General features: G+C 40.4%; 1 protein-coding gene across 1 annotated transcript in view; it reads left to right on the top strand.

Moving 5' to 3' along the window:
- The window catches only part of PDE10A (phosphodiesterase 10A), a 309,295-nt gene that overhangs the window by 179,148 nt on the left and 113,841 nt on the right, over positions 1-16,306 (top strand). Inside the window, exon 3 of the mRNA XM_065401635.1 lies at positions 4,054-4,082. Within this exon, the coding sequence (XP_065257707.1) occupies positions 4,054-4,082 (29 nt within the window). The remainder of the gene's footprint in view (positions 1-4,053; positions 4,083-16,306) is intronic.

Below are 16,306 nucleotides of genomic sequence, written 5' to 3'. Positions count from 1 at the left end.
TTTCTCTCCACAGCCAGCCAGACTGTAGTAATATCCCAAGGGATTCTAATATCTGAAAAACAGGACATACGTATATTGCTCCTGCAACAGTTGATGACATTAGCAACTCATACAATGCAGGAACTAAATTCCCCAGATCCTTTCTTGGTGCTTGGTGTTAATGATTCCAGAGACTATTACAGAATATCTTAAGTTACACCCTGATGCACTCTCCCAGGCTCTGCTCACAAAGAAAGATCAATCTGTTTGGTATGCCAAAATGGGAAACCACTCACTGTAGAATGTGCAGGTTTTTCTGCATGATCTGCCATTTTAATAAGAGTTAACAATGTTGTCAATTAAATTATTGTCATTGTTATGCTTCAATGTTAACAGCCACTGAAACAAACCGGGGCAAGTCATGCTTCTCCGAATCATTGTTTCAAGTTGTCTGTGGAATCAGGGAGATATCACTGCACTGTTAGACTTGGTTCACGTTTGAAAAATTTTCAACCATAAGAGCTAGAGAGTATATGTTAATTGAAAGTTTAGAGTTTGGAGCACAAGATGATAGCCTCTTTAAAAAACAAACAAAAAGTGCTGTCTTGCCAAGCCAGTGGGAGCTATTCTAGTGTGACCCTTGCTTGAAACCCTGCACTCAGGTAAGTGAAGGAAGGACTGATTTTATGGACCATTGTTTTATTTTTTAGTGTCATATTAGTGACAACATACAGCAGTCATTACAAGGGAAGAAATTTCATTTTAAACCCTGTTTTTTAAGATGTTTATAACTTTCTGGGGAAGCGGGGAATGGCTGATATTCCCCCCCCCCCCATCAGTTCAAAGCTGAATTTTTAATTTTTTTTTAACACTTTGTTCAGTAATTTTGAATTAACAGATCATGATAATAGAAGTCTTTCCCAGCACACTCTTTTTTGCATTCTCATAACTCCTAAATTTAAACTTGCTATGGACTTAGTTGTCAATAAAGATGGACACCATGGATTGATTGGTCAAAACTTAATGCAAAAATTGTATTTAAAATTGTGTACTACATGTGTTTGGTATTCCTCTTTCCACTAAGGGCCAAATTCTGTCAATTCCGCCTATCCCCATGGACTAAATGAGAACCATCTATGTAGAATGGGACTGAATTTTGCCCTAAGATTTTAACTCTATAGTAAGGCAGTTCACCATTCCCGGCCAATGGGAGCTGTGGGAAGCGGTGGCCAGCACATCCCTGAGGCCTGCCGCTTCCTGCAGCTCCCATTGGCCGGGAATGGCGAACTGTGGCCACTGGGAGCTGCGGGGGGCAGTGCCAGCGGACGGTCAACGTAAACAAAATGTCTCACGGTCCCCCAGCGGATGGGCTGCGTGCCGAAGGTTGCGGCCCCCTGCTGTAACTTATGCCAGAGCTAGGCTTAAATCAGGGAGCCAGCTTGTCCCGCCTACCCTCCCCATGTGCCAAGTGGCTCTCAGACATAGAGGAGAATTGAGCCCCAGTTTATTACAGAACCCATTGTTATTATGTGGGTTGGGGACTGTTTTGCCTCAATTACTATTACTCTGTCTTGAATAACATGCTTTCCTTATGGAGACTGGGAATTTTAATGTACCCGTATGTTCAGTTTATACTGAGCAGCAAAGAAAGTTTTCATGTAGTTCAGTTTGGAAGAATTGAAACTCAACATATTAAACACTGTGGTTTAACACATTTGGGACATGTCTGTCGTGAAAGATTGCTGGTTTTGGACCTGCTCTGAAGTCCATTGAAGACTGTGGAAAGATTCTATTGACTTCAGTGGACTTTGGAACAGGCCGTTTATGAATATTGAATGAATAACTTGTCTTTGCTTTTAAGACCCTTGATGCTGTCCCTGTCCTGTCACCTCTTGGTTAGCATCTAGCCTTCAACCTCTGCTTTCCCTCAGATACCATTGTGCTTTTCCCAATGTTGCCACTGGGAGGAGCGTAGTGGAAAAATCTGCAACACCACTATATTGTCCTTCTTGAAATTCCTCCTTAAAACTTACCATTGTGATGCATTCTCCCCCCCCCCCCCCCCATAAAAAGACAGTGGCTAGGAAGCTAGTGTGTTGTGACTGCTGTTTATTATTCTAATCATAATTGTCTCATTGATTCCTTGTGTGTGTCATCCCCTCCTCCCTATCTGTTTGTTGTATCCACTTATTGATACGCTTAGATTGTAAATTCTTTGTTACAGGGACTGTCTATTCATGTTGCATGTCCTGTGCCTAGCACTAATAAGGTCCAAGCCTTGATTGGGGCCTCTACATGCTTCCTTACTACAAAATATAAATAATAATAAAGGAATTAACTGTGAACTGCAAGACCTCAAAATTTCTGGTAACCCATATACCAAAGCCTTGCACAAAACATTTACAGGAAGAATGAAATGCTGTTTCACATTAAGCAAATAATACACCTAAAATTATTTAGCTCAGAGAGGAGTCTGAAATCACAATGTCATGGTGAAGGTGCACAACAATATATAGCCATGGATTGGTGTTTATGACATTGGAATTACTATCTTAAATGGAGGTCTAATCAGGCTGCATATAACATGATAGACTCTTTGCTGATTTTAGGTTTGTGGCATTTGGTTTATCCATATTCTAGCTATCATTTGGAGTTGTAGTGAGAATCACATCTTGAAATGCTATGAAAGCTATGTGATTGTAAGAACAATCACATTGGACTTGATCCAGCCAGGGAAGGTGATCTATTGTCTTTGATGTACACTTCCATGTACAATGAGTATGTCACATTGCAAAGTGCATGGGGTCCGCTGATAAGTATTTAACAGGACTAATTAAAATGGCTCAGCTGGGCATGTCTCTGTACTCTTTGTGCATAGAATTTTCAATGTAAGATTTATTTTTTGCAACTAAGGTAAGACATAATGCTGGTTCATAAACATGACATTTGTTGTTTTACTTAGCATCCTTCAAACAAATCTGGGGAGATGAACACAGTTCGTGATATCAGACTTTCCTTGTAAATTTTGTCCAGAACTTTGTCACAAACACTTTTTTTTTTTAATTCCTTTGATAGTGGGTGTGAGACACAATGAACCCTGTTCAGGGGAACCAAGTGTGACCAAATAAAGGCAGTTGTGTTTATGCTGGAGTATTGCTATGACCACATTTAGCAGAGATTCAATATTTGAAAATCCACATCTAGGCAGATATATGCAAATATGTATACATATGGGATCCAATAAGGATATGACCTCTTTTGTATGATGAAATCGATTTGTGATTTGGAGTTAATGTCCAAAACGTAATAATTTAGCTTGTGGGATCAAAAATAGAAAGATACAGATTGTTCCATGTTTTCTTATAAGAAATAATTATGCAGCAGAAGACACATGAGGCTGTAGGTTCATAATCACCTTCATGTGGTAGCGGGTTTCTTACTGTATGATCGCTTTCCCTTTGCTCACTTTCTGAAATGTTGCACAATGCTTTTAAAGATATGCTGTATTGCTATATCTGTCTTTATAACTTTAAATGTAAACTTCAAAAAATGCACAGTACAGCCTGTATGTATTCTAAAAATGGAAAACATAATGAGATATATTTCTATAATTTATGCTTCTTTTTTTGAATGTTATGCCAGACAACATCATTGATGTGCTCTTGGTCACTAATGCTTTCTCCTGCACCCAAAGAAGTAAATAGGGGTCATTGGCTTCAAGTGGAGCAGAATCGAGCCCTCAGTTTCTAGCATTGCACATGTGGGATCTGGTGGCAACTCTCTTCCCCAGCTTGTCTAATAGAGTCCTAATTTAAGTGTTACAGCACACAGCAAAGCTCACCTGTTTAATCAGACTGTTGCTGTGGTTCTAGGTGTGGAATTTTTTACTCCTTAATTATTGGCAAGCCACTTGAATGTATATCAGTAAAAACAGACATTTCAACCAAAATAATGAACTAAGTCAGAGAAAGTCTTGTACAACAGAACAAAAGTTTCTTGAAGGACAATATCTTGTTCTACATTCATTCTAGAACCTTCCCAGAGTGCCTAATTGTTTGCTTTGTTTCCTCATAGATGAGTCGACTCCTAAGGAAGTCAGCAGGGTAAGTACTGCTTACAGATGTCTCTCCATCCCACACTAGAAAAACAAAAAAGAGGTCTCTGTGGCCCACTGGTCACTTGAGGTAACTTTCTTTCAGTCTCTGATCAAGGCTGTGCTCTATTCCCTGAATGAATCAGATGTCCAGAGAACTGTATCTAACTGACAACTTGCAGAGCAATTAAAAACAAAATCCTAGCATTCAAAACATTTGATTAGTTGTAAATGAGTGAAGTTCACTACTTGTCATTAGCAAAATAAGGGAGTGTATACAGGAGTTACTGGTATGATCCCATGTGAACAAGGCTGCTTAAACGAAAACAGGAAATTCATAGCAACTTTGAACTTTCTGATTAGTTGTAAATATGACTACCCACTATTTAATCAGTATTACTACCATGAGAGATGTCATGCATGATACTATTGAAGAGGAAACAAGGCAAGGATTATGTCCTGTATAATTCTGCCCTTTGAGATATGGTAGGGTACAGACGAACTAAATTCATTGACGTAAAATATTTTGCAATCTATTGAATGAAAACTAATGTGACACAACTTCAGTGTTTGAGAATGATGTATTTCTTTCTGTCTCAGTGTCCTGTTTATTTGGGAGATATATACAGTGAACAAATACTTCATGTTGAATGAGTTACCATAATCTACCATGTAGTATCTTGTGATAACTAGGTGGTGATGTCTTTTTGCTCCCATGTTATATCCTGATATTTTGGTCAATAATTCTGCTCTATTTGCATTCTTAACCTTCCATCTGCCACACAAACAAATGGTTGCCACCTTCTTTATTCCTTCTAAAAAAACTTCTCTGCTCTGCCCTTTGTCACTGTTGACTCTCTTCCACCAATGACATTATCCTGTCTGTCTTGTGTCATCAGCCAGTCATAGATATAATCATGTCATCAAGGGACATCAACAGCCTTTTCTACACTTTGCTTATGAATGGTGGATTTGTTTGATGTATCAGCCCTAGCCAAAGGATGATCTTTTTCAGTGCCCTCTTTCTTTCACACCTATTAATGCTGCCCTCACAGAGGGGAAAAAAATGGAACATCAGCCCAATAACCATCAATCTTATGATAACTTTGAATAAGATAAAGGTAGAAAGTTTTATAGTCAATCAAGTTCAGTATCTGTTTCAATCAAAATATTTGTATACATTTTTTCTCAAGATTTACAAATGTTATTTTATTTTGTTGATACATTTTTCATATAGCAACTTTAACTTTTAACAGTATCAAAAGTTACCACAGAAGACTAAAACATAGAAAAACAAAATCTAGAGTAACAATTCTATTACTTTAAATGAAATTTAAGTATATACTGCACTTAAAGGTAAAACCAACAGTGATCATTTTATTATTTAAGCATATTTTCAATACATTTGCCATCCAAACCTTTTAGTATATCTGTCTGTGAGGGAGAAGTGATGATAAAATAACCTTTTAAGTAAACCTTCTGCCCAGAAATAGGTTAGAATCTTTTAAATGGGTGGAAATTTAAAGATTAAGGACTTACTTTAAAGTCAATCTTTCCAAATTTCTTAAACATTACTAAGATCACAATGTCTTGACATGATTATAATCCTTATAACAATCACACAGCATAAAATAAAAGTTAGACAAAGAAGAGGAAATAAGAAAAGCATTGTGTAGCATTAGTTGCTTTTCTGACACTATCCCGGTATTTAAGTTATTAATATAAATAATTATACATGTGTAAATTAATTACTCTCAAACAAATCCAGTAGCATCAGTGTCTGAATCAAGACTAGCCTTTCAAGTTTCAGTTTCACACCCGGGATTGTATTGTACATCTGCAGTTTTCATCTTCACTGTGGTGTGAGTCCTTGTGGGGGGTAAGTCTGGTAGAGACTATTTATCCAAGATATATGTGAAATTTGTTGAAGTCCCGGGGATTACATGCACAGTAGTTAACTTTTTGAACCCAACTACTGAGTGCAAATTGTGTATTGTAATCTTGAAACACCATATTTTGGCTTACGAAAGAAATAAGCATTGTACAATTCATCTTTTCCAGGCAAGCACGTACAAAACTGTTAGTCACAGCAAATTATATATATAATATATAAAATATATATAATTTGCTGTGACTATCGGAAAGATGTTTCTATGGCAAGAGTCCTAGACTGTTGTGTTTTGAGAAGTAGCTCAAACAATCACCACCCTCACGCTACAGCTAATTTCATTGGTTGTAATCAGTGATATGAGAAAGACTGAACAGATTGTGGGTTGCTTGGCCCAATTGCCACAGTTCTTCAGGGGTTGATTTGCCACTCATACAACTCAACATTAACTCCCTATCACAATCCACACAAAGGAACACAAAATTTCCCAGCATAACCCACACGCAAATCAACGCACAAACCCCCAGCACAGTCCCTAGACAAAAATCAGTCAAACCACCCACAAAGCAATACAACCAGCACACACATTGAACCCAGACACACACTGACCCTCACTGCAACATGCACCTCTCATTCACCACCCACACAAGTCAACATAAATCTCCCAGTACAATACACACATTTGCCCAAGTCATCAGTTTAAGGCTTGTTAGAGCTATCTGGGCATGGAGTCTAGAACCTTCTATGCCTACCACCTCCCTAACTAGCTGCCAGTATGGAGAGTTATGCGAAAGTCACTTGATTGAGCTGTGCATGCATCAAACCTAGATTCATTAAAATGACCGTGGTGTGGGAGGGGTAACTAGTGAGAGGGGTGTGTAACTGCTGTTTTTTTAACCAAAATCATAGAAAAGAAGAAACACTACCTCACTCATCTCAGACCAATCTGAACCTAACTGTAATTTGTCATATTTACCATATAAAAGCGTAAACTTGAGCGGCGAAGCCAAAGGTATCGTGTGTGTGTGTAATTCTGAGTATTGAATTTTTCCCTTAGTTTCCTCCAAAACATCCCCTACAGTGGGAGAGATGTATGCTTTTTTAGTTTTTCTAGTTTGTGTAAAATCAAAATCTATATCTGAATAAATAAAAGTTCCTGAGAATGGAGGCATTTAGTTTCCTTCCCTGTAGTTATATTTCTCATAATGGAGAGAATTATCTGGTCTCAACATTACTCATTAGGTTAGCCTTACTAATTTCACAGCAATACAGGCATCTTAAGTACTTCCCCCCGATCATCCCTTCCTTCCTCCTTGCTTTGAATTAGGACTCCTTTTATGAATCTGCTGCAGTACCATACTGTTATTACAGATGAAATCTTCTGAAGCTGAAACTATGTAAACTAGTTAGAAGAGACAGGTAGTACCACTGTAGATTGTAAATTTAATAGAATGAAGACTATAACATCTACAGTCTGTTTTATCAAAAACATTTTGATATATAGGAAAAGTTTTTCCAAGCCAGATGCTTCCTGTTATGGGAAATAAAATCTACAAGTAAGGAAACTAATTTTCTCTTTCTCAGTCATGGATAGTCATGTATCTGGACATTGCTTACGGGAAGTAACAAGAAGTAGGCCGATTCCTAGAGTGACAGCTAGTTCCCAAAATAAGTGGTAGGGCTGCAAGTAGCAATCTGCACCTCCCTCCAGTTCCCGCTCCCCCGAGGTTGATTGTATTTTTGAAGTGAAAAACTGGGGCACTTTACAGAAAAGGAAAGTGTTGGAGAAAATAATAGTTTTACAGTGTTACTCCTTAAGTGTTCTCTCTTAAACCAATTTCTGCTCCTCCAATCTAGCTCTGATCCTACCATCTCCTGTCCAATTCACACACAATCTCATTCATCAGTTGACTCCCCACCAACCTAACACATACTCTTCCAGCTCGCAGCTTCCCAAATCCTCACCAGCTCAAGAAATAGCCCTCCACATACTCACTCTCGTCTTCCTACTTAAGTATCAGAGGGGTAGCCGTGTTAGTCTGTATCCACAAAAACAACGAGGAGTCTGGTGGCACCTTAAAGACTAACAGATGTATTTGGGCATAAGCTTTCCTGGGTAAAAAAAAGCTTTCAGATGCATGGAGTGAAAATTACAGATATAGGCATAAATATATATTGGCACATGAAGAGAAGGGAGTTCATAGAATCAAATATCAGAGGGGTAGCCGTGTTAGTCTGAATCTGTAAAAAGCAACAGAGGGTCCTGTGGCACCTTTAAGACTAACAGAAGTATTGGGAGCATAAGCTTTCGTGGGTAAGAACCTCACTTCAGACTTGCATCTGAAGAAGTGAGGTTCTTACCCACGAAAGCTTATGCTCCCAATACTTCTGTTAGTCTTAAAGGTGCCACAGGACCCTCTGTTGCTTTTTTCATAGAATCAAAGAATATCAGGGTTGGAAGGGACCTCAGGAGGTCATCTAGTCCAACCCCCTGCTCAAAGCAGGGCACAATCCCCAACTAAATCATCCCAACCAGGGCTTTGTCAAGCCTGACCTTAAAAACCTCTAAGGAAGGAGATTCCACCACCTCCCTAGGTAACCCATTCCAGTGCTTCACCACCTTCCTAGTGAAAAAGTTTTTCCTAATATCCAACCTAAACCTCCCCCACTGCAACTTGAGACCATTACTCCTTGTTCTGTCATCTACTACCACTGAGAACAGTCTAAATCCATCCTCTTTGGAACCCCCTTTCAGGTAGTTGAAAGCAGCTATCAAATCCCCCCTCATTCTTCTCTTCTGCAGACTAAACAATCCCAGTTCCCTCAGCCTCTCCTCATAAGTCATGTGCTCTAGCCCCCTAATCATTTTTGTTGCCCTCCACTGGACTCTTTCCAATTTTTCCACATCCTTCTTGTAGTGTGGGGCCCAAAACAGGACACAGTACTCCAGATGAGGCCTCACCAATGTCGAATAGAGGTGAATGATCACGTCCCTCGATCTGCTGGCAATGTCCCTACTTATACAGCCCAAAATGCTGTTAGCCTTCTTGGCAACAAGGGCACACTGTTGACTCATATCCAGCTTCTCGTCCACTGTAACCCCTAGGTTCTTTTCTGCAGGACTGCTGCCTAGCCATTCGGTCCCTAATCTGTAGCAGTGAATGGGATTCTTCCGTCCTAAATGCAGGACTCTGCACTTGTCCTTGTTGAACCTTATCAGGTTTCTTTTGACCCAATCCTCTAATTTGTCTAGGTCCCTCTGTATCCTATCTCTACCCTCTAGCATATCTACCACTCCTCCCAGTTCAGTGTCATCGGCAAACGGTGCAGTCCACGCCATCCTCCAGATCATTAATGAACCTTACAACCCAGAACCTTACAAGTGGAGAGCCAATGTTGAAGGCCTGTGGCATGTAGGAGTTTAGATAGTTTACTGTCCTTTTTACTCTGTAGAGAAGTAAAGTGTGTGTTGTAAATGGCTTGTCTTGTTTTTGTAAAGTCCAGCCACGTGGAAGTTTGTGTGGAAGGTTGGTTTTGTATGAGAGTCTCTAATTTTGAGAGCTCATTCTTGACCTTCTCCTGTTTGTTGTACAGGATGCTGATCAGGTGGTTCCTCAGTTTCTTTGAGAGTGTGTGGCACAATCTCTCACCATAGTCAGTGCAGTATGTCGATTGCAATGGATTTTGTACTTTCAGTACATTTCGTATGATGTTCATCTGTTTGCACTTGGAGAGGAAGATGATGTCTGTCTGTATCTGTGCGAGTTTTTTCATGAAGTTGATGGATCTCTGTCCCCATATCTACTCTAGCGACACCATCATAGGACCCAACCACACCAGCCACACTATAAGTAGGCTCATTCACTTGCACATCTACTAATGTGATATATGCCATCATGTGCCAGCAATGCCCCTCTGCCATGTACATTGGCCAAACCGGACAGTCTCTACATAAAAGGATAAATGGACGCAAATCAGACATCAGGAATGGCCAGTGGGTGAACACTTCAATCTCCCTGGACACTCAATAACAGTGGGAAATAGTTTGTAGAATGTATTTTGCTACCCTTAGGAGGTCTCTTACGGAATGCTGTGCAAGTTGATGTGTGTTTTATATGATCCATCAAGCAACTGAGTACTGGAGGCCTTCAAGTTTTTTTTTGGCTTTCCATGAAGAATAAGGTCTCTGACTTTCTCTGTTTTAATCCAATGTAGATGGACTTTTTAAAGCTGATTTCACATCCAGAGTATAAACATTAAAGAGAGAAACAGATTGGTTTAAGTGGAACTCTGGTTTCTGTTTGTGTGCAAAGTGAGAAGGAAAAAATAAAGATGGGGTTCTCCAAATAACAGACATCTCAAACCACTTACTCTAACAGAAGTAATTGCCAAAGGAAGGAGACAGAAACCAATATAGTGAGGTCTCCACTAGAGGATTAAAAAGAAGATTGTCCAAGGGACCACAAACCCAGGCTGAAGTGTCATGCTTGCACTGTGAATCTTTTTTTGCACGACAACTATGAAGAAAGGTATTGTGAAGGTATAGGAGAAGCCTGATATCAAGTTTCTTGGATTAGTAACCCTCTAGGCAGAGGACTGATGTGTTAGGTAACTGAGCCTTAATCCCTAATGCAGGCTATTTATGAGAAACTGAAAGATTTCTGAGTAAATTTATGCCGAGGTCAGTCCTCCATATCCTTTTACATGCCAGAGATGTCTGAAGAGCTTTTGAAATTAGGGGGATAGTGTGGTTATCTATAAAACTAATTTATCTGTGTCTTCATGTTACTGTTAATTGTATAATTGAAGGGATATTTAATAATTTACTTTATTTTGTTAAGATTTAAAATAATTAAAACGATGCCAAAGCTCTAGATGCCTTAACACATCATTAACATTGCAGTAAAACCCCAGCAGCATTAATCATTTCAACAGGAACTCAGCCAGCCGGCTGTCCACCTACAGAAACTCCTTTCCACCCCTTAATTGTTCTGGGAATCATTTCTTCACTCCTCTCCAAAAACCCTGTCAAACACATTTCTTTTGCAGCATGCTCAAAAGGCCTCCAATTCAGGTTATTTAGGACCTAGCAGGGGAATAGTTTCCAGAGTCGTGGAGTCCTGACAGAGAATGCCCTGCCAGCTGTCCCCTCTTTTATTGTGAGGGGATCCAGCTTGGGTACCTCCCATGACTGCAGCTGTGGCAGTATGGAAGCGGGAGAGAGGCAATTCCTCAGATAGGCCAGTCCCAACTCTTTTATAGGTGTATAAGTCATAAGAAACACCTTAAACTCCAGCCAGAGACCAGTGGGGCCTCAGTATAGATCTTGGAGCCAATTGAGTACAAAGCTAACTTATCTGCATACAAATGTGCAATGCAGAATTTTGGGGTATAAATGTGGGTGTCCCTATTCCTCAAATGTTTAATATCAGTCACTTTGTATGTAATATGTAGTGTATTAAATAAGTATGGTGTACTTTTCATATGCATAATTTTAATGGACTCCGTCTAACATGCAGAGGTTAAAACACAATACTACAAATGGACATGTGTATATAAAGTTGTAGACATCTTTGTTAGCATATATTGTATTATCTGAGAAAAAGTATATAATAATCTAGACTATGGTAGTGCACTGCTTAACTTCAGTAACAACCCAAAACAGGTTCAAATGTATTTGAATTGTAAATATATCTCTGCTCAAGAATTGAATTCTGAAAATAATAAACTTGAATAATTTTAGAGTTTTCCATACCCAGCAAAAATACAATTTTTAAAGTAGTTTTAAGTCCATGTGGGAGTTTTAAAGGCAATAAATGGTACATTTTAATTTCTGGAAATGTTGCAAAAAAGACTTTTGTCTGTATCACAGGCAATTTACAATATAAGCAAAGAGCTCAGTGAAAGCTATTTTATTGCAGAGTAAAAATGAGCACATTGATGGAAAAACCTTAAATTATTCAAAGTTCTAAAATGGAAATTTACTTGTTTTTTCCTAGCTAAATCATTTTTCTTTACACCATGTGTCATGAAAAACTAACTTTAAAATGAAACGTCAGACTTATATGTAAAAAGCAACAAAGAGTCCTGTGGCACCTTATAGATTAACAGGCGTATTGGAGCATAAGCTTTCATGGGTGAATACCCACTTTGTCAGACTCATATGTTCTACCATCAACTTGCTTCAGTACTCTCTTGCACAATTAAAAATGGCCTTTCAAAAGTAAAAAATGTTATGAAAAACTTGCATTTAAGAATAGTTTTGTATTTTTGGGGAGAGGGGTTGTTTTGTTTTGTTTTTTTTCCCCCCTTCCAATTTTTTCTTTTTTTTCTTTTTATTCCTTCCTATCACTAACTTCAATAGATTGAGTGATGTGTAGAGTTTTTTCCATTTTTTTTTTCATTTTTCCATACTGTAACATTTCAGAATTTGCTCAACTTTTGAAAAAGTGAGAACAGAAAATGGAAAAATGAAGCTTTGTAACTCTCTTCCAACTTTTCAAAAGTTAGAGTGGCAAAGTATTGAAAAATTAGAGTCCCAGAGTTAGTTTCATTTTTCCTTTCTGCATCTTTTCAAAAGTTGGAGAAGGTTTGAAAAGTCACAGAATAGCAAAAGAAAAAATGAAACATGAAACAAAACTCCTGGACATCATCATTTTCTATGGCATTCATTGGCAAAAAGGTTTTTGAAAGGGTGGAAGTGAGGGGAACTGAATCTCAAAAACTTGAAATTAAAAATATTGTTTCACTTAGAACCTGGCAAAATAGGAACAACTAAGTACAATTCTTTCCATTTTTCAACCAACTTAGGTTCAGAAATCTCAAGTGAAGATGTTAGATTGTCTTGATATAAATATTGTCCCCCACAAAAATGGAAGTCATTCTACCAAGGATTTTCTGATCACACAGAGTTGTTATCATCATCAAAAATGCAAGAACCACGGTCACTGAATGTTTCATAAACATCTGTGACCAAACTTTGAACCTAGGAACTTTTTTTCTGCATGTTATCACTTGAACTTTGTAACATTTGTGAAATATCTTTCAATATCTGTAATGGGTGGCAAGCACCTTCTTTTGACCCATCCTGTGAACAAATGTTGGGAACCTGTATGGAAATGCTGATTGATTCCTGCTCATTTACTGTGCAGATATCATCTTGTTACCTGCACCCTAGGTATGGGTAGAAATGGTTGAAAAATGGAAAGACAGTTTTGCTTAGTTGTTTCTATTTTGCAGGGTTCAAAGTGAAACAATTTTTTGTTTTTCTGAAAATTTCAAGTTTTTGAGATTCTGTTCCTTCCACCCCACTCTTGTTTAAATCTTTTTGTCACTGAACACCGTATAAAATGATGTCCAGGAGTTCTGTTTCTTGTTTCATTTTTTCTTTTATTCTCATTTTTCCTTTTCCTAGGTACGCTAGAGGTGGGTGTGGCTATCAGGGCAGAGGGGCTTGGGACAGAGGTTCTGGGGACAGAGGTTCTGGATGGAAAACCTAGAATCAGCTTAGTGGAAATAGCTTAGGTTAAGCTTTATATTGTGCTATCGCTCTTTTACCCCCAAAGAAAATAACTACTACATGAAGAAGGGTGAGTTTGGGCACTAATCTTGCATGTGTGTGTTCTGTGCTAGACTGAGGTAAGGACTCATTCAATTCACAATATTAGTAAAACACTATTTGTGAATTGGAGAGGTGTCAGTCTTCTATGGCTGCCAAAACCGGGGTAAAGTCCATAATTCTGCCTCATCTAGACATTAGAAATGACATTAGAGAGACATTAAGCATGTACAATGTCCGTCCGAGACCACGGGGGAGTGGGCTGACTGGTGAGACTATATAGAACACACAGTCCAGTGAAAGATATTGTGTGTCTGCTTTCCCAGTCCATAGGTATAAAAGGACTGGGATCACAGACAGCTGTGCTGGGAGGGGAAAGTACAAGGTATCACTTGCGTGGTGGATGGGTCTGGTGCAGAGCTGGCATGTGTGTGCAGGCTAGGTGTTAACATATCCAATACTGCTGCTTAAATCATGGCCAGGATTTTGTCCTGTATGCTGCTTCCTTCTCCCATGGTGGCTCTGTGCCATGTTGTACCTCAGAACCTTAAACTTAAACAAAAATGCTCAGTGTGCCTGATATGATCACAGTGAAATTAGCCCTTGTTCATTTCAAATAATGGCTTCTTTTCCATTCCACTTTGGCATGTACGGTACCCACGGTGAAGCTGCATTTTGGCAAGCATGTTTGCTTTGTAAACTGTGGTGATCACAGCAGCAATTCACTTTGCTGTAGTTTACAGTATAAACACCATGAAATTATTACCTAGCAAGTGACTAACTCATTTACAGTACTTTATTCTTGGAAATGGCAATAACATTTTAATCCTCTCCTTTCTCGTTTTTGGACTTAGGGCTTTTGGCAGCTGCCTTGGCACCAGGTAACACCCTGGCATAATATGCCACTGAAAGTTACAGAATTAGTATCTTTTCAGTTAATAATTGTATGAGTTCTCTGTCCCATTTAAATCCCTTCCATATCTCCCTGCCACAGCAAGTTCATTATTCATTCTTCACACTGTTTCTTTATTGATCATAGGATTTAAACATTTTCGCAACAAACCAAAAATGAATGGTGTAATGAAAAGTTAAAAGAAAAGAGTTAGGACATCAGACATATACATATTACTCCTGAGGGCATTCTGTGTCAAAAAATTAAAAATTCTGTGCACAATATTTTAAAATTCTGCAAAATTCTGCAAATTTTATTTGTGTAATAAATGTGGAGGCTCCAGCATGGCATTGGGGAGCACAGGCCACTGGCTGCACAGAGGTGGGAGAACACTCTGCAGCTCCCCTTGGGACACAAACTCTACAGTGAGGCTGCACCCAACCCTGACATAGTGCAAGGACCGGGTTTGCCCCAGAAACACCCCAGGGCCCTGCCCCCTCTGTGCCCGGTGCACCAGGTGTGGGCAGGCAGGCTCAGCCCAGCAGGATCCAAGTGTGGAGGGGGTTAGTGTGGGGGGATCCAGGTATGGGTTGAGAGGGTTATGTATGGGGCAATCTGGGTGCGAGCAGCTAAGTGGGGAACCTGAGTGTGGGGGGATCTGGATGCACAGGGGTTTGTTGTGGGGTTCTGGTTGCAACAGTAATGGGATGCTGCAGGGGGGTTCAGGTGAAGGTGGTTGGAGCTCAGCAGGGGTAGGTCTGGGTTCGGGGGGGATAGAGCTCAGCAGGGGGGTCTGGGTGTGCTGGATTCTGTGGGGGGTCCAAATGCTGGGGAGAGTGAGGGCTTAGTAGGGTGGGGATCCAGGTGCAGTTGGTTGGGGTTCGGTGGGATGGAGATCTGGGTCTGGATGACTCGTCAGGGTGCTCCAGGTGCAGGGGGAGTGGCGGGGGGGGGAGGTTCTGGGTGTGGGGGCGTGAGGGTCTGAGTATGAGGGGGTCTGGTCGGATGAGGGAGTGATGGGTGCAGGAAGCAGGGGAGTAATGAGTTTGCAGAGCTCCTTGCAGCCTGGGAAGAAATCTGACCTGGCCCTGGATGCTGTGCAGGGAAAGAGGAAGTCCTGGCCTCCCCAGCCCAGCTGGGACTAGCAGCTGAGCCCGGCGCAGGATCTTCCCCAGTCCCGCCCCCTTCCCCACAGTGATTTACCTCTCTGCCAGCTGCCCTTGGCACCCAAAACATACTGCTGGGGAGAGTCACATGACCGCTCTTGTGGCTTCCCTTTGCTTCCCTGTCAGAAAGTCATTTTCTGCAGGGAAGCAAAGAAATCTGAAGGGGACATGAATTCTGCACATGCGCAGTGGTGCAGAATCCCCAGGAGCAATATATATATCCTTCAGAAGATAATGCATATAATACGACATCCAGAGTTATCAGAGGAAGATGCGTGTTATGCAGGGCCGGCTCCCAGGTTTTGGCCGCCGCAAGCAGCCAAACAAAAAAAAACCAAACAAACAAAAAAAAAGCCGCGATCGCGATCTGCGGTGGCAATTCGGCAGGAGGTCCTTCGCTCCGAGCAGGAGAGAGGGACCATCCGCCGAATTGCCGCCGAACAGCTGGATGTGCCGCCCCTCTCCAAAGTGGCCGCCCCAAGCACCTGCTTGGTAAGCTGGTGCCTGGAGCCGGCCCTGGTGTTATGAAGTTGGAATGGAGAAGGAGGCTTGTGGATACTGTTGGTAGTAGTAAGAGACTAGGGAAAGCAGTATGGAGATGGAAAAAGGTTGGACCATATTTTTAATTTCGTTCATGATGTCTTTTGGAATGTCTTTTGGAGTGTTTGCAGGTCAGGCATCAACAGAGCTATATTAACAGGGAATGTGCAATTTATCAAGGCAAATTTAA

This window comes from Emys orbicularis, chromosome 3 (assembly GCF_028017835.1).
Source record: "Emys orbicularis isolate rEmyOrb1 chromosome 3, rEmyOrb1.hap1, whole genome shotgun sequence".
NCBI lineage: Eukaryota > Metazoa > Chordata > Testudines > Emydidae > Emys > Emys orbicularis.
The sequence above is the reverse complement of the archived record's forward strand: the minus strand, read 5'-3'. Positions and strand labels throughout refer to the sequence as shown.